We start from the raw sequence: 19315 nt of genomic DNA, 5'->3' as shown, positions 1-19315 counted from the left end.
GTTCCCTAGATTAGTTTGTCTATGACTACTAGTCTTTATTTTTATTAAAACCATAGAATTAATAAAACCATGTATTATTAATTCAATGATTAAAACCTTACTCTATGACGAAATCAGTCTATGGATGCAATCTTCTATGGTTTAAGCTTTTCTTCTGAAAGATGGACGCAGTCTAGTTTTATTTATTCCTTCATTCTAAACTGCATTAATTATCAATCATCAATAAAAGCTGAGTGTACAGTGAATGAAACGATTCCTCAGTGATAGAAATTGGATATTAGAAGAACAACAATGAGAAGTTAACAAAACAACTCAGTTTCAGTTGATATCTGTGGAGGCATGCTCAAAAAGAAAAGCTTTAGCAAAAACAATTTGTGGCTTTAGTTATCGGATAGGGGTGAAAATTATAGTATAATTCGATAATTATCGCAATGATGGCAACGCTGCTCCGATTTATTATTATTCTATGACTTCATGGACATATAGTCTATGATGGAATCAAACTAACCAATATTTATTTATTGAAGTACTGTATTATTATTATATTATCAAAAAAATTTGATTATGTAAAAACAATGTCTTTATTGAAATCATTCGAAAGTAGCTACAAAAATGGTAGAATTCCTTTTTTATTTTCGTATTTTAAATCCGAATTGATTTCAAGAGCTAATTTTTGTCAAGATGTTCAATCTGGACAAAAACCAGCTAAAAAGAAAACAACTCCAATTCCTAAAATAACATTGATATCTGATTCATTGGTCAGTATTACCACTCTTGAAGAAGCACAAAAGCTTTCAAAGAGAAGGGATTTGAAGTTGGTTAAAATTCTTGATTTGGATTTAAAAACCCAAAGACCTACTTACAAATTGATGACAGGAACTGAATATCACGAGGAAGATCTCAAACAGAGAGAAGCTCGAAAAAAACAAAAAAATAATAGTTTTATAAAAGGAGAAAAAATGGTATTTATAAAAGATAGTATCGGTGAACATGATCTAGAAGTACATGCTAAAAAAATATTGAAGTGGTTATCCAAGTCGTACCAAATTAATATTTTGATTAATGGAAGCGATTCAAATAAAGATAAGCTTGTGAGTATTCTTTTTTCAAAGCTAATAGTTATTATTCCTTGAATAAAAAATTGTTTAATGTTTTCATAAGATTTTGAGGTCTGTCTAGGAAAGCATATTATCTGAAATTCACCCTATAATTATAATTTTTTTGTGAATATAATAAAGCTGATGTGAATTTCCCATAGCCCTAAAGGAAGATATTTTTTATTTTAAACAATATGATGGACTTTATCAAATTTGAATCTGTTTAGTAGTTCAAAACAAGTTTTAACATCTATGATTAAGAAGTGTTGATTAAATTTTTAATTGATTTTCTACTCCACTTTGAGTATGGGTCTGTTTCTTTAGTCTTTCTTTATTTTTAGGAGAAAATCTTCAGTTTTCTAGAAAAACAAATTGACATAAAAGGCAGATTATTGCAGAAAACATTCAAAGGATCAGATTTAAAATTCCATATAATACCTCCGAAAGCAGAGAAAAAAGATGAATTATGACTAGAAAATTCAATTTTCTTCATTCTGCCAATTTTGTTTATACTTCTTTCAATCAAATATACTATTTATTATAGATTGATTTGTAGATAAGAATTTTATTTTTCTGTTTTATTACATTTTAATTTTATCATTTAGCGAATATTTCATTTTGTAATTAATAATAAAGTGGTGTTAATATATTTATTTTTTATGGGTAATTCGTTTTGCAGTATATTTCTGTGGAAATTCTCGCAGGGGCAAAATCATACCCAAATATAAAACAAAAACCATAATTATAATTTCCTCTCCTTGTTTAAGCCCTTTGTGCAGGTAAAATTCTAATAATCAGTCAATCTCCTATTCAGAGTAATTCAACTTTTAGTAGAGAGGACAATTTATTATTTATGCAATTAAAAAAGGAAGGTAAATATTATTTCCCCTCCATAAAGGAGAAAGAGGTTCATCAATACGTAGGGGAAATCTGAACAAGCCAATTTTTCCAGTTTCATCAAAATCGGACGATCAGTAGAATTTCACGTTTACGCATGCCCAACGCGCACTCACATCTGGGAACTATCTATACAGAGAATTTCAATAAATATTGGATCGGAATTGTAAAAATAAAGGCTGTTATAATGCGATTTATTGAGGATACACAGATTGATGACAGAATAGTTTTAAATGCAGTTTGCGAGAGTACATTTTTAAATTGGCAGGCAAAAATATCTTTGATTCCAAAAGTGCTTACAAAGACTCCACTTACAGCAATTTTGAGTAACTGTGAAATGTTTTATATGTTTTACACCTTTTTTTTTCATAAGAATCCCAATAACTCATGAACCGTTGAATTTTTACCCAAGGTATGGCATATTGCCGAAATTGCCATCAAAAAAGCTATCTAATGATGCAATAATATACTGGGTGTGCCATTTGAAATAAGGAAGTAGTAGTCTGTTTCCGGTATAACCGGAAGTTGTAGAGATCTGAAAATATTTTAGGGAAAAAGACCATTGTCTCAAACCCCGATATGCAAATTTTCAGCTCAAAATTATGATAAGTTATCCATAAACGTCTAATAGGCCATCCCGGTGAATCACCCTGTATATATCTTCGTAGAAAAAGTACAATTGAAAAAAATCGGTGTGGCGTAAAATGAATTGAAATTTTGATTTATTGCTTTGAACTTGATCTCTTATGATGTTATGACAGAAAAAAGAAAGATATACACTGTTTTAAATTTTTTTTCTCTAAATATGTTCACCCTAGAATGGATCTTAGAAACCCACCCGATTGGACTTTTACCCGGAAGTGACATGAACTAGAACGCGAAGCAATATTGACTGGATGGAAAGAATTCACTACTAATTTAAATATTAAAAATAATGCATATTACTTCAAATATTTTAGAAAAACTTTTTATTTATAATTACGCACAGGTTAATATTTTGCGAAATGAATACCTCTGTAAATTTTTTTTTGATGTTTATAGTGAATTTTTTGATGTTTATAGTTTTTCTCTAAATTACATAAATGAACTGTTGAAAAGTTGAATAACTATATTTTACTACGCAAACTTACAATGAATGATCCGCAAGAATATTTTACGGTTTTGAAAGGACGCTGACGACGCTTGGCGTCTATTCGCACCGGCGCAAATTTCATGGCACATGTGATGCGATTTTCTTCATAGAACAAAAGTTTCTCAGTTCTTCGACGGCTTTAGTTCGTAAGGGTTTAATGCGACAAATTGCGTAAACGCGCGTAATAAACAGTGAAAAGAGACCATTAAAAAATTACAGACTCGGAAGTAGTTCAGATATCCAAAATAATTCACTATACTTCTTGATAACCGTCTAAAAATAAATTTTTTGAAATGAGTTGTAAAGTTCGGAAGTTCAGTTCCTTCGGTGGAGAAATTTTACTCTTCGCGAGTTGCCATTGAAGATTTGTTTATAAACACGTTGATTGTGATTAGAACAAATCATTCAATTTATCGAGATCTTATTGCTGGACTTCTTGGGGCACCTGCATTTAAAATAGTTACTCTGAGTAATATCTAAATTTAAAACTTTCATGGAAGGCTCCAACCTAAGCTTAGGTAGGTATAGATTACACACTTTAGTGTTTTAAAAACGGGTAATATTAAAGGAAGTTCTAAGAAATTCGTCCAGCTGATGTAAAATATATTTTGCTATTTTTGTCCTTTCTTGAATATTTCAACTTGTTGATTTCTTTGACAAAAGCGTCAATTATTGCTTTTCGAAATTAAGTTGAGGAGCAAATCCCTAAGTATTTAATATACCTTTAACATAAATCAACCTTTATTATTGCGTATATTCAAGAACTAATTAATTAATTAGATTAAGGTGAAAAAAAAATCTACTACTGGCAATTGATGTTGCGGGAAAAATTCTCTTCTATAAATAGAACAAACATTTCTACCTACAATACAAATATCATCGCATATTACACTCCAGTCAACTTTCTCTTGAGATTTTGATACAAATTATAATAGTAGGACCTATTATTGAGGGTATCTGGGAAATCTATACAGGGTGAGATCTTAGGAACTACGGCAGTTAAAAAAAATATATGGTAGCTTTTTTTTGAGAAATGGTCATATACATACCTATTATATACAAGAACACTGCAACTTATTCACTATAACATATTATTTCCTCTTTAAGCGGCCGCTATACCTATGATGATATTCGATTTAAATTTTGGTTAGATTCGAACTGCAAAATATAAAGGCTAGAACTTCTTTATAAAAAAATAATATATTTAGTACAATCGATTTCAATTTCATTATACAGGGTGGCCACTTTTTCAATGGGATTGTATTGGTAACTTTTAAACCATAAGAGTTAGAAGGTCGGTCAAATGGAGAAAAAGTTGCATTCATAGGAGTATTGTCAAGCAGTTTGAACAAATCGAGATTATTAGGGCCGATTATTGAGATATCATAGGAAAAGTAAAGTCTATCATTTTGATTTTTCTTTTTTTTCCCACTTTATTTCGAATATTATCAAAAAATGTTTCAGGAATTTTTTATTCGACAGTAAATTATCCTCAATTTGACGTAATCAGATTTCGTATCCAACGTTTCGTACTCCCTGGGCCACCCTCAACCTCATTATTTTCAATACGGACCTGCATATTTTATGACACTTTTCGAAATAACTTTTATCGCTGAATTCAACGATATATCTTACGATGTCATTCAAAGTTGATTTTCAGGTGATTTTGACCCTTATCCAAATTTCTTTGGGTCGGATCTGTATTACATTTAGGTACTTTTAGTTTAATTAACAACATTAACAATACATTTCGATAAGAAAATCAACTAACTCATCTTGAATTGAATGGAACATATAGAATCAAAGCAAGAAACAAGTAAAAATTATTTACATATTTCAGTTCATCCTAATTAAATGGAACTATCATTTAATCAAAGAAAAATCAAAAACTACAAAAAAAATTACAACCGATGATGGTAGATCTTTTTTGGAGATATAAGTACATCATATTAAATAGAATATTATTTGGCGTGATGTGAAAGTAAGAATGAATCTTTGGTATAATATCTTAGAGCATTTTTTCTTATCGAATCTCAAAGTTAAGTAAATTTTGAAATAAATGCTATTTGTCCATTATTTAGTTTTTTGTGGTGTTCACGGAAGAACTAAATATATGGATGGCATATTGAAAAACTCCGCAAATTTTGCATATTGGCTTATTATTTCTTATATTTTATGTATTTTATAGTATTCTATAACCGAATAGGGAGCTAAGTGAATTAAAGAAAATTAGAATTTGCATCCATAAAATTCAGACTCTCAATCTGTTTTCTGTAATTATAAAAGCTAAGACAATACAATTTCTCTAACGCAACTAGGATTTCGATCCATGAATTTCGAATACTCAAATTGGAAAAATCTATTAAGAAAAATTGGGATCCAGAAATTAGAAATGATACTGGATATAATTTCTTGAATATCCTTATATTTTTGAAACTTTTTCAACGATCTCAGATATTCCATGAGATAAAGAAAAAAATAAAACATATTTTCATTTTTCATCCCGATTTCCATTGAGGAAGGAAAACTACCTCCCTTACTATGAATCAGCTTCTCTTTTCCAGGAATAGGTAAATCTTTTCTCGGCATGAGTCATACCCGCCCTGCGCCGTCTAGCGCCGCGACGGGCGTCATTGCTCTCACAAGTCTTATTTATTATGTCTGTAATTGAACGGACCTAAATTCATTTCAGTTCACTTCCGAGTTTAAGAGATGATCTAACAAATGAATCAAAGATTACTAAAATAGATACGGGGATATGACTGAAGACATTATAATATCTTCAAACGGTGCCTATTTCTTCTCAAAAAAATACTAAACAGAATGCGAAACGTGTTATTGTGTCTATAAAATATTTTCACTATCTGCAGGTTTTTTCAGAATCAAGTTTTATACAGGGTGATCCACCGGGATGGCCTATTAGACGTTTATGGAAAACTAATCATAATTTTGAGCTGAAAATATGCATATTGGGGTTTGAGACAATGATCTTTTTTCCTAAAATATTTTCAGATCTCTACAACTTCCGGTTATACCGGAAACAGACTACTACTTTCGGTAATATGCCATACCTTGGGTGAAAATTCAACAGTTCATGAGTTATTGGGATTCTTATGAAAAAAAAGGTGGCGATGAGGATTCACATTTTTTTGAATATTTCAGCAGAAAAAGCTTTTTTCGAAAAAATTCTTTTCTTTTTCGATTCCGCAAATACGTAGTATTATAAGACTGTTTTCGGCTTGGACCAAAAATGTACAGGGTGTTTATAAGAGGATCATGAACTTGGACAACTCAAATTCATCAAAACTCAAGATTTTCAAATTAGAACCTATATTTTTTAGTATTTCAGTCGATTCTACGAACAAAATTAGTGGAGGTTACTTAAGCAAACCCTATACCTAAAATGAATACTATAAGAGTAATCGAGGAAGAACTTCAAATGAGTAAAAACCGCTATTTATAACTGTGTTAATAACTGTCTGTTACTTCCGGAAAACACAAAAAGAAACTAAAATTCGATGTTTGGATAACTAAATTTTACATTTCATGAATGTTAATTAATTTTTCGTTGGGATTGTTGAGAAATCCATAAACCAATACAATTTTCAATTACGAATTCATTACAATTCTTGATATGTCAAATTTAGTTATGAAAACATCGAATTTTAGTTTCTTTCTGTGTTTTTCAGAAATCGCAGACTACTCCACACAGTTATAAATAGCGGTTTTTCTTCATTTAAAGTTCTTCCTCGATAACTCTTAAAGTATTCATTTAAGGTATAGGGTTTGCTTAAGTAACCCCCACTATTTTTGGACGTAGTATCGACTGAAATAACAAAAAATATAGGTTCTAATTTGAAAATCTTGAGTTTTGATGAATTTGAGTTGTCCAAGTTCATGATCCTCTTATAAACACCCTGTACATTGTTGGCCCAAACTGCAAACAGTCTTATAATACTATGTATTTGCAGAATCGAAAAAGAAAAAAAAATTTTTTGGAAGAAGCTCTTTCTGCGGTAATATTAAAAAAAAAATGTGAGTCCTCATCGCTACCATTTTTTTCATAAGAATCCCAATAACTCATGAACTGTTGAGTTTTTGCCAAGGTATGGCATATTGCCAAAATTCCCATCAAAAAAGCTATCTGATGATGCAATAATATACTGGGTGTGCCATTTGAAATGAGGAAGTAGAAGTCTGTTTCCGGTATAACCGGAAATTGTAGAGATCTGTAAATATTTAAGGGAGAAAGATCATTGTCTCAAACTCCGATATGCAAATTTTCAGCTCAAAATTTTGATAAGTTTTCCATAAACGTCTAATAGGCCATCCCGGTGAATCACCCTGTATGTTCACCGTGGAGTTCTGCCCTCAACAATTTCAGAGAACTTTTGATTGAGTTTTTGATTCTGAGCTCAGATTATAATTTCAATGTGAGATATTAGAAAACAATAAAATTCAAAATATATTTGGAATCGCATCAATCTCGAATTTCATTATTATCAGGATATTTTTTCCTTGTAATCTAAGTCCTAAAAGATCCAAGGACATAATTTGAATATGTATCAGTCTTTAAATCGGCCCACCAAACTCGAAGTAGTCATGCAATGTAGTGGCGTCAAGAGAACTGGCGCCCCATGCATTGCATGCATAAAATAGAATTTAAAGAGTACGAAATTAGCTGGGGATGTTACTTCCTCGAGCTTATTTATATGCTTTTAGTACATACATTCATAGTACAACCTGTTGATTCTACTTCCCCAACTTTGTCTGATCGATTTTACGTATTTGAGCAAGTAAAGACATCAAATTTAGGCTCTATGGTCTTCCTATATTTATATCATTGTATAAAAAATATAACTCTTTATAAAGGGTGTTTTTTTTAGAGCTATAGAACTTTAAATTGCAATAAAACAACGATGGATTATTCGATTGACATGAATTTCATTTATCCGTAAGATAATCTTGTGGCATTAAATTTTGAATATGATTTCTGGCATATGACCGCCACGGCTGGCTCGGATGTAGTCCAATCTGGACGTCCAATTTTCGATGACTTTTTCCAACATTTGTGGCCGTATATCGGCAATAACACGGCGAATGTTGTCTTCCAAATGTTCAAGGGTTTGTGGCTTATCCGCATAGACCAATGACTTTACATAGCCCCACAGAAAGTAGTCTAGCGGTGTTAAATCACAAGATCTTGGAGGCCAATTCACAGGTCCAAAACGTGAAATTAGGCGGTCACCAAACGTGTCTTTCAATAAATCGATTGTGACACGAGCTGTGTGACATGTTGCGCCGTTTTGTTGGAACCACAGCTCCTGGACATCATGGTTGTTCAATTCAGGAATGAAAAAGTTAGTAATCATGGCTCTATACCGATCACCATTGACTGTAACGTTCTGGTAATCATCGTTTTTGAAGAAGTACGGACCAATGATTCCACCATCCCATAAAGCGCACCAAACAGTCAGTCTTTCTGGATGTAACGGTGTTTCGACATACACTTGAGGATTAGCTTCACTCCAAATGCGGCAGTTTTGTTTGTTGACGTAGCCATTCAACCAGAAGTGCGCTTCATCGCTAATGACGTAGTGCGCGATACGTATTCCGCACATAACCATTATTTTCGAAATAAAATTGCACTATTTGTAAGCGTTGTTCAGGCGTGAGTCTATTAATGATGAATTGCCAAATCAAACTGAGAATAAATCACTTGACAACTGTTGAATCGGTCGTCATCTTGAACAGTAATGCCAACTTAAAGTTATACACCTCGAAAAAAAAACACCCATTACAATGATATAAAACTCATCTTTTCAACAAAAGCCCTCTTCTTTTATTAAAAATTTGAACGATGGATATTTTCGAAGTGATTTTGTAGGTAAATATTTTATTCTCCCCAGAAATTTTTAGTAGAAAAGTACAGGCGTTAAGTCAGAAAACAAAACACATTAAAATAATAAATGCATGGTTATAAATGCTTCATTTATATGCTATTAATTTCACATCCTACGAAAGTTTTGTGTATCTTTTCAACCCTTTCTGAAATTACCGAAAAAATTCGAAATAAGTAGTCCATCTTTCGAAATATATTCTGTGGTTCAGAGGATGATTCAGATAAGATTATAAGTCCTCGAAAGACTCGAAAGTTTTTGTCAAAGATGAAGTTTTTCTTTTCGAAAGCATAAAAAATATTTCACATAAAAATATGTGAAAATGCTGAAAAGAAAATATAATTTATAAATAAACGAAAAAAGCATTTACTTATATCGACGTAAAATTTTATATGGATCAGTTTGCGCGCCTGTACTTCAGTATGATTGTTTTTTTTTGTCGGTTTCCCAAAGAAATCTCACACATGACAAATTCGTGTGGTTTATTTTATTGATGTTTGTGCGTTTTACAAAAACATTATATTCTTTGGGTTTTTAAATATCATTTAAATATATCATACAACTTTATTTACAATGACTGTAAAACAAGATTTATTCCTTCTAGTTGACGCAGGTGCTGCCTCAACTATTTATGAAAACAAATTGGAAAACAATCAAGGTTTCATCACAAACCAATTGACATGCAGAAAAGAATATGTGGACATAATTGAGCAACCCGCATCTAAGGCCTTAAGATTCAGATATGAATGTGAAGGAAGATCAGCTGGCTCAATACCAGGAAAATCGAGTACCTCAGAAAATAAGACATATCCAACAATACAAGTAGTAGGATACAATGGAAGAGCTGTAGTTGTTGTATCCTGTGTTACAAGGGATGAACCATTTAGGTAATATATTATCATCTATATCTTTACCTGCACGCCATTTATTCTAAAAATTAATTATACTTTTCCCCAGAGCCAGTTTTAACTTTATATTGAATATACATATAATATTTATGTGTGCATAAAATAAGGTACAAAATTCTTAACTCCGTTATTGAATATTTTCAAGGAAAACTAACCACTTTATGGCATACAAATTTCATTTTCATTTGCAAGAAATGAAAAAATTATAAGTAACAATAAAAAAAATTATAAACAATTGAAATAAAATAAACCTTTGGTTTTAAATGTTCCCACAAAAAAAAAGTCTAGGGGCGTCAAGTCTGGGGAACGCAGTGGCCACTCAATAGGTCTTCGTTGACCTTCCAGGACGGTATTTTGAGGCAATTAAATCAGTGCAATCCTTCAATTATAATTTGAAGAATTTGATCTTATTTTATTTCAGACCTCACCCTCACAACTTGGTTGGTCGTGAGGGATGTAAAAAGGGAGTATGCACATTGGAAATACCACCGGACACTATGACTGTCTCGTTTTCAAATTTGGGGATCCAATGCGTCAAGAAGAAGGATATTGAATCGTCTCTGAGGACAAGAGAGGAGATCAGGGTTGATCCTTTCAGAAGTGAGTATATATCTTGAAAATATAATAGGTATAATAGCTTTTGAAAGCTCGTTGCTGATTGTTATTTTACATAAATTCCAAATTTTATTCTATAGAGATAAAATTTGGAATTTTCTAAAAGTACGTATTCGATATATCGAATAGGTACTTTTAGAAAATTAACTGGAAAACAAAATTTTGAACGGAATATTAACGACATACGGACAGGATTGATTCTGATTATGAATTCGGCATCAGTTAGTCGAACTTTATCGTTTCCGACCATTCCCGGTTCAAAATTCTAAAATTACAGACATTTGAGCGAGATGATGGCCTGCTTTTTCACTGAAACAAGAGAATTTGCTTCCTTAATTTGTATTGTGGAAAAGTTGTATTGTGGAAAAGAATTTTGCTTTCTTAATTTGTATTGTGGAATAGAAATCATTAAAATATATTTTTCATCAGCTGGATTTAGTCACAAACACCATCCAACTTCGATAGACTTGAATGCAGTGAGATTATGCTTTCAAGTGTTCCTAGAGGGTGACAAGAAAGGGAAATTTACAGTACCTCTTTCACCAGTAGTGAGCGAACCAATTTTGGATAAAAAAGCTTCTGCTGATCTGGTCATTGTGAAGTTATCTGACTGCAACAGTCACGTCGATGGAGGAAGAAAAGACATTATACTTCTTTGTGAAAAAGTAAGTTCAGAAGTTAAGTTAAAAAACATAATACAGCACATAGAAAACATAGAAAGAAACTTAAAATTCGATGTTTGGATAACAAAATTTGACATGAATGGATTAGTTTTCATTTTTTTGTTAAGGATTAATTCTAAAAATTTAAGTAAAATGAAACAAAAATGTGGAAGAATCATTGAAATATCTCTAGAAATGAAAAAGTTATGGGACTTTGAAGTTGCGCTTGGAAGAATAATTTCATAGTACGCAGTGTCTAGTGTGTGACGTCACGCCACTTACACTTATCATAGATAAGTAGATAGACTGGTATTCGCAGAGTGCTTACGAATTCATTGGTGTTCAATCACTTGTGCCGTTTGTGTCGTGTTTTGTTCGTTACACGATGGCTGAAAAAAAAAAATTATACAAATATTGTATTGTACCTATGTGTGCAAGCACGACAATTAAAAACCCCAATAAATTGTTTTTTCATGTTCCAAATGACATGAATCAAAGGAAGAAGTGGTGCAAATTAATAAGGCGTGACTTAATAAATCATACCGGATTTTATACGGGCAGTAAACATTATTTTTTTCTCTTTTTACTTTTTACTCCTCACATAAATATGTTTTGCCATTGATAATGGATAGACTTCAACAACCAGTACTCAACTACAAACTGTGTATGAAACGTTTTTTAAATAAATCATCGTTATAAGTTGAACCATGATGAAGCAAACTCAAAAGTAGATACTTACTTGAAAAGTTTAACTCCTTTTATTTCAACACTGACATAAGATGGATTCGAAGAAAAAAACTCAATCACTGCGAATATATCAATTTTAGGCGAATTGTCACTTTGTCCTTTCACGAAGCCTTCTTCCATTATGGTGACATAAAAACAAAACTCGAGTTAAAACTACACTGTACAACTACAATCGGCGCGAGAGCCTTGGCGCGGCTAAGTATTTAAACGTAATTTATGGTGTAGCGATCACAGGCAAGTGGCGTGACGTCACAGACGAGTCGAAGACCAAAGACGTTCCGCGCTAAAATACGTAAATTTAAATAATATATTTCTGAGTCATTTATTGATGGATTGTCAAAATTTTTTTCACTGATTTATCAGTTTTGCTCTATATTTTAATTCTATCGTGTCAAATATACCCAGATAGCACAAACGTTCTAGGAATATTCCTACAAAGTGAAAAAGAGGTATGTTGTAGAATATTCCAAGAAATATTCATGGGATATTCTCAAAACATTTACGAATATTCATAGTATCATTCAAGAGAATATGCATAGAATGTTTCATGATAATGTTCTAGGAATATTCCTACAAAGTGCAGAAGAGGTATGTTGTAGAATATTCCAAGGAATATTCATGGGATATTCTTAAAACACTACGAATATTCATAGAATGATTCAGGAGGAATATACATAGAATGATTCAAGATAATTTTCCAATCGCATTCTCTGGCGTGGTGTTTTGTGTTTTGACAAAATGGTGAAACTTGATGATTGCGCGTTTTCGGAAACTTACTCGGGTTCACTGGATCCCTAATCTTTGTTTACTTTTAGAAGGTAAAATAATGGTTACGAGTGAACCAGAGTAAGTTTCCGAAAACGCGGAATCATCAAGTTTCTCGTTTCACCATTTGGTAAAAACGCAAATGCTAACACAACGCACAAAGCGTATGTTGTATGTTCTGTGGCACAAAGTTAACTTTGTGCGTTGTGTTAGGTTAGGTTAATGCAGAACGCAGATCTTCAACTCGGGTTCGTAAACTGTGAATGTGAAATATAAATATTGTTGCTGGTTCATATGCATATAAGGTAAGGTATGGTTATTATGTTATTTAATATATATTATCTATCACTCAATTAGTTTCTGAATACATAACCACAGAACACCTGTGTGTTCTGTGACATAACCTTCTTTTTTTTTCATTTTGGGTTAGTCATATATTTTCTCGCACTTATTCATTGCAATATTATTGTGACTTTATATGTTTACGTGTTTGATGAAGTTCGCAAATCGATTTCGAAGTTACATTTTACTTTGCATAACTTAGTAAGACAAGATCAGGTGATAAAAAATTCTATCACTACCTATTTGATTTTCTTGTAGAGTGATAGTTTTACTTGACATAACTAAGTAAGATCACCATCATGGCAAGAAAGTATTCAGCAAATTTTTATAAGAAAGTGAAAATCCAGACGGACATGAGCCTGAGTTATCCGAATATTCCACCCTCTGCTTCTTTTTCTTCGATAGTTGAGAATGAGATCAGGAATGAAGATGATGTTGAAATGCACATGCCGGAATTGCAAAACCCAGTGCATGAGTTGAATGAGATGGAAAATATTGAGTTAATTAAGGAAGGAAAAGGTGGACACATTTCTGAATATTCATTCCCAATATTAGATTCTCTTCAAACAAAAACTAGCCATATTGATAACAAGAAAGTTGATAAAGAGGAAGATATTAAGTCTAAGTTGAAATTGTGGTCAATTAAATATAATATAAGTCACGTTGCTCTAAGTGATTTATTGAAGATATTAAAAAGTTCAAAAGCCCAGTTAGATGAACTTCCGAATGATGCTCGTACTATTTTATCAACAAAGCGAACCATTGATATGTAAGAAATATTGATCCAGGCTCTTATTGCCACGTTGGTATTACTGAGGCTGTGACTTATCTCTGTACGAAAAAATGTTATGATAAAATAGAATTGCTCATTAATATTGATGGGTTACCTCTCAGCAAAAGCTCTGGCAGTCAAATATACCCAATTCTTTGTTCTCTATATGATGATCCAAGAGAAGTTGCAGTTATTGGTGTATACCATGGTTATGAGAAACCTTCGAATGCTAATGATTTTCTGGGAGAATTTGTCCAAGATGCAGTGGAACTATCTAATAATGGCATTAAAGTGAATGGTGCTTGCATTCCCTTCAAAATTAAAGCGTTCATTGCTGATGCTCCAGCCAAATCGTTTATTTCCTATACCAAGGGTCACACAGGATTTTTTTCGTGCACCAAATGTGTGCAAAAAGGAGAATTCATTAGAAATCGTACATGTTTCCCCAAGATAAATTCTAAAAAAAGAACTGATAAAGATTTCAGACAAAAGAATCAGATACAACATCATACAGGAACTTCAGCCCTTGAAAATATACCTGATTTCAACATGGTAAGTGATATTCCCTTGGAGTATATGCATTTAATTTGTCTTGGTGTGATGAAAAAGCTCATTGTTAATATATGGATATATGGTAAACCTTCTTTCAAATTAGGATCATCAGCAGTTGGGGAAATATCCAGTATGCTGCTATCTTTTCAAAATCACACCCCCATAGAATTTGCTAGAAAACCTCGTTCGCTGGATGATGTTAAAAGATGGAAAGCTACAGAATTTCGTTTTTTTCTTTTATATTCTGGTCCAGTGGTTTTGGAAAAATTTCTACCTCAAGCGCAGTATCAAAATTTTATATGCCTGCACATCGCCATCAGAATATTATGTAATGAAACACATATTGCTGATAAGGAATATTTTGAACTGGCTGAATCTCTTCTGACATATTTTGTTCAAGATTTTGGGAATATTTATGGTCAAGAATTTATATCCCATAACATTCATGGACTGGTTCATATTGTTGATGATGTAAAAATGTTTGGTAAGCTGGATCACTACAGTGCATTCCCATTTGAAAATTTCATGCAAGTTTTAAAAAACATGGTCAGAAAACCTGATAAGCCGCTTTCCCAAATCATGAAGAGATTGTCTGAAAGGATGAAAGTTCCAAAAACAAAAAACATTGGAGTTTTAAAATATGAACGTCATCATAATGATGGTCCTACTCTAGAAGGATACTCTACACAATTTGAGTTGGTCAGATTTGACTATTTCACAATTAATATAAAGAGGTCAGGTGATACATTTTGCTTACTGCAAGATGGCAACATTATGAAAGTATACAATTTCATAGCAAAGAAGGAACAAATATATGTATATGGAAAAGTTTTTACAGAAACAAGTGATATTTTTTCTCGTCCAAATAGTTCATGTGACTCATCTGACATTGATGTTTATTTTGTGAGAAAGGAAAGCTCATTAGAAACCAGGCTTTTGGATAGTGTCTCAAAAAAAATGGTAGCTTTTCCACATAATGATGGATATATTGTATTCCCCTTTTTGCACGATTGCTGAAATATATCCAAAAATATTTTATTTCAGAATAATTAGAATTTTTAAGATGTAATTGCAATGAATTGATTTCTATTGATTTATTCAGAAAAAATTATATTACTAGATATTTCAAAATGATTTTGTGATACTTTCACCATTTTTTATAACTGTCGCTATTTTTTTTATCCAGGTTTTGAACCTAACTAATATTAATGAAACTTGGAGTGAGATGGTGCTCTTACTTAAGTGATATTAGACATCGAAATCAGTTTGGCTTTCGAATTAGAAACAAAAATGAATTGTATTTTAAACTGTATTTTTCATAAATTTCAGTCACAAGTTACAAAGTTTTTTATCAGGATATAATTTTGTTATCTAGTAGTTTTTGTTCACTTCATTATCATGAATGCTTGGAGAGTGGTCCATTTTCTAAAGGAGGATACAGTAGAAGCGGTACCAGTCTCCTGGTTGAGAGGCTCCAACCAATGTCACTGGCCTCCCTTCAATAGGCTGAAGCTCAAGACAGCGATCAATAAATGTATGCCACCTTCTTCAAACTGGGACGTACATGAAACACGAGTAATTGGGGAAATATATGGTAAGTGAAACAAAATCGCCAATCTACTTTTGAAGTAATTTAAAATGATTATACAGCAAAATAACATTACAGGAGATTTATCTGTTGCCCGAATGAAGGCTCTAGAAGCGGAGAGTACCTCTGATTTGAATTCTGATTCTGATCTATTAGGGTTGGGACATAGAAAAATCAGAATGAATAAAAAATATCAGGATTCTGAATCATCAGAACAAGACAAAGAGGATAGTCTATCACCAGAAGCATCTAAAATTATGATGCCTACCCTCAAAAGAAGAGAGGAAAAAACATCTGGTAAGATTTTTGTTTCTATTTTTTGTTTTATTTTGGGGACAAATCCCTGTTATCTGAAATTACCCGGTAAGTGAGAAAAGTAGTTCTGATTATTTTCAATTTTTTTTGCCATTAAATAATATAGCTGCACTCCTACACTGAGTCGCTCTACTTTCATATGTATATTACAGTTTCTATATCTGATTTTGGTATTTCTTCAGTGGCCCCTTCAGATGATGATTTAGGATTTGAGTCATACGTAGGCTCTGATAATGCAGGTGAAGCATCTAAAATTGTGATGTCTACCCTTAAAAGAAGGGATAAAGAAAGCGCTGGTGAGATTTTTATTTTTTTCTGATTCATTTTGAGGAAAAATTATCCCTGTTATCTGAAATAACTCTGTTAGTGAGAAAAGTAGTTCTAATTCTTTAAAATTTTTCTTGTAATTAAATAATATTGCTGCACTCCTGCATTGAGTCGCTGTACTTTCATCAAAGTATGCATGTTACAGTTTTCAATATCTGATTTTGGTATTTTTCAGTGTACCCTTATTCAGATGATGATTTAGGGATTGAGTCAAACGTCCCAGGATTTGATAATGCAGGTGAGAAAAAAAATTCAATTACTACCTCTATGAATAGCTTGTAGAAAATAGCTTTGTCGTCATGCTCGAAAAATCGCGCGTGTTTTAAAGACCTTAATGTCCACTTATACTTTAATGTACTGTTTTCAAAGTTCTTAATAAAACCAACTGTTTAGGAAATCCACTTAGAATTGTCCCAGGAAATCCAGACAGAAATGAGGCAGAATGTACAGCAACAGAGATCGAAGGGAGCTACTACAATAGACAGTATTACTTGAAAGGTGATTGCTTTATTCGTTATAGTGAGAAATTTAATTATTTTTTTGCTTTGCAGATGAGCAGTTTAAGCGGCAAGTACTGCGAAATCTGTCCATTTTAAATTTTAAACTGGATCAGTTGGCTGATGATATAGGTAGATTAATCTACCTATATCATCAGCCAACTGATCCAGTTTAAAATTTAAAATGGACAGATTTCGCAGTACTTGCCGCTTAAACTGCTCATCTGCAAAGCAAAAAAATAATTAAATTTCTCACTATAACGAATAAAGCAATCACCTTTCAAGTAATACTGTCTATTGTAGTAGCTCCCTTCGATCTCTGTTGCTGTACATTCTGCCTCATTTCTGTCTGGATTTCCTGGGACAATTCTAAGTGGATTTCCTAAACAGTTGGTTTTATTAAGAACTTTGAAAACAGTACATTAAAGTATAAGTGGACATTAAGGTCTTTAAAACACGCGCGATTTTTCGAGCATGACGACAAAGCTATTTTCTACAAGCTATTCATAGCGCTTAAAGAAAATACTGTAACAACAAACCTTCCTCCATCAGTATTTTCAAAATTCAATTTTCCATTAGCAACTGAGGAAGAACTGCACAATTTTGAGAGTCACTTGGCAGACAGAGAGAAGTACCAGCAAGTGGTGAGTATAGAGAATTCAACAATTACCGTCTTATTTGTTGGCTCAAGGCTCCCCTGCGGTAAAGATGTATATACCTATCTATTTAATTTTCAGCAATTGGAATTATCAAGAATTGGTGGTGGTACCACCAAAATTATGGTACGACGTTTAATGGAGAAGCTTATAAGCAGTCAACTTGGTGTTGAGTACAGTTGGATAGGATTTAAGAAAAAAAAGAACTTCTCAGTTTTACTCATATCCAAAGTACTCATAGGTGAGATTTTTATGGACTTCAAAAGAAATTAAATATGCAGGGCAGTAGAGATATGGTTTAAAATTTGATCAATCTTTAAGTACAGATATAAAGTATCTAAAAAATTGCAACAATGTTTTTTTGGTGCACTGTCTAAGCAGTATGTCTAATTCAGTGTTTTAAAAAATTAGGAAAGCCCTAACTGCAAACCAAAACAAGCCTTTCATCTTTTTCAAGACTGTCATAGAAGTAGAAAATAAAAAATATTATTTTTTGCAGATGCTGTATTGGCTGTGCATAAAAATTCAAATGCAGCGGAAGTGGAAGCATCAGCCAAACAATGGCTGGTTAAGTGTAAGGAGCGATGCACCAAAGAAAAATAATTTATATTATTATAAGAATATTATTTTTTTGGAAAAATGTTAGATTTTATTCTTTTATTTCATGTTGTTTTTGAAGAATCAGTATTATGTTTTTTTTTCAATGTATATTTTATTTTTTTATTTTATGTTATGGTTTTGAAAAATCAGTTTTATGTTTTTTTTTCAATATATATTTTACTTTTGTATTTATTATTATTTATTAATTAAACCAAAATTCTGGAGCACATTCAATGAACGTTCATAGAATGTGCTCTCAATTCAAATCTTAACCTTCATAGAATATTTCTAGAATGTATGAGAAATATTTCACGAATCTTCTGTAAATATACTTAGAATGTTCTCAAGAATATTCCTAGAATGTATGAAAAATATTTCACGAATCTTCCGTAAATGTACATGGAAAGTTCTCAAGAATATTCTGGGAACATTTATAGAATATGAAACTCAGTCCACTTTTAATGTCCATAGAATGTACCCAGAATATATTAAGTGTGTTTTGGTAATATTCTTGGAATATTTAAACATTCCAACCAGAGCTTCTATGAATATAATATGAATGTTCTTGTGCTATCTGGGTAGTATTATCAACATCACTAAACTAGTCCATTGTTTGTAGGTATTGTTGAGAAATCCATAAACCAATACAATTTTCAAATACGAATAATTCATTACAATTCTTGAAATTTCAAATTTTTTTATCGAAACATCGAATTTTAGTTTCTTTCTATGTTCTCCGGAAGTCACAGACTACTCCACTCGGTTAGAAATTGCGGTTTTTCCTCATTTAGAGTTCTTCCCTGATATCTCTTAAAGTATTCATTATAGGTATAGCGTTTGCTTAAGTAACTCCCACTCTTATATATATATATATATATACGTAGTAGTATATATACGTAGAATCGTATGAAATAATGAAAAATATAGGTTCTAATTTGAAAAT

At 32.1% G+C, this 19315-nt stretch overlaps 3 protein-coding genes and 1 long non-coding RNA gene across 7 annotated transcripts in view; all 4 read left to right on the top strand.

Moving 5' to 3' along the window:
* Window positions 1–479: 479 nt before the first annotated feature.
* LOC123684107 lies at window positions 480–1758 on the top strand. Its single transcript, XM_045623234.1, has 2 exons — window positions 480–1091; window positions 1439–1758. Exons 1-2 carry the CDS (start codon window positions 576–578, stop codon window positions 1565–1567), a joined length of 645 nt encoding a protein of 214 aa, XP_045479190.1. The 5' UTR covers window positions 480–575; the 3' UTR covers window positions 1568–1758.
* Window positions 1759–3255: 1497 nt separating this feature from the next.
* The window catches only part of LOC123685399 (embryonic polarity protein dorsal-like), an 18626-nt gene continuing 2566 nt past the window's right edge, over window positions 3256–19315 (top strand). Inside the window, exons 1-4 of one of the 2 annotated variants that reach the window (XM_045625062.1) lie at window positions 3256–3644; window positions 9631–9913; window positions 10356–10534; window positions 10979–11214. In XM_045625062.1, coding sequence (XP_045481018.1) covers window positions 3620–3644; window positions 9631–9913; window positions 10356–10534; window positions 10979–11214 — 723 coding nt within the window. In that variant the 5' untranslated portion in view covers window positions 3256–3619. Of the gene's footprint in view, window positions 3645–9457; window positions 9914–10355; window positions 10535–10978; window positions 11215–19315 lie in introns of those variants that run through there. The other variant, XM_045625061.1, reaches the window with a different exon arrangement.
* On the top strand, window positions 12362–17250 carry LOC123685401. Of its 3 annotated transcripts, XM_045625067.1 has the most exons (6): window positions 12362–13028; window positions 15765–15983; window positions 16056–16274; window positions 16445–16588; window positions 16795–16857; window positions 17013–17250. In XM_045625067.1, the coding sequence occupies exons 2-6, from the start codon at window positions 15788–15790 to the stop codon at window positions 17213–17215; spliced, it is 825 nt and encodes a 274-aa protein (XP_045481023.1). In that variant the 5' UTR covers window positions 12362–13028; window positions 15765–15787; the 3' UTR covers window positions 17216–17250. The 3 variants fall into 3 exon arrangements, with proteins under 3 accessions (XP_045481023.1, XP_045481024.1, XP_045481022.1); XM_045625068.1 differs by lacking the exon at window positions 12362–13028 and having other exon boundaries at window positions 13839–15983; window positions 16475–16588; XM_045625066.1 differs by lacking the exon at window positions 12362–13028 and having other exon boundaries at window positions 13839–15983.
* Window positions 17622–18399, top strand: LOC123685402. Its single transcript, XR_006748286.1, has 3 exons — window positions 17622–17760; window positions 17854–18013; window positions 18272–18399. It is a non-coding gene; the product is annotated as an uncharacterized LOC123685402 (long non-coding RNA).

Source organism: Harmonia axyridis, chromosome 7, assembly GCF_914767665.1.
Source record: "Harmonia axyridis chromosome 7, icHarAxyr1.1, whole genome shotgun sequence".
Classification (NCBI taxonomy): Eukaryota; Metazoa; Arthropoda; class Insecta; order Coleoptera; family Coccinellidae; genus Harmonia; species Harmonia axyridis.
This window is presented reverse-complemented; position numbering and strand designations above follow the sequence as displayed.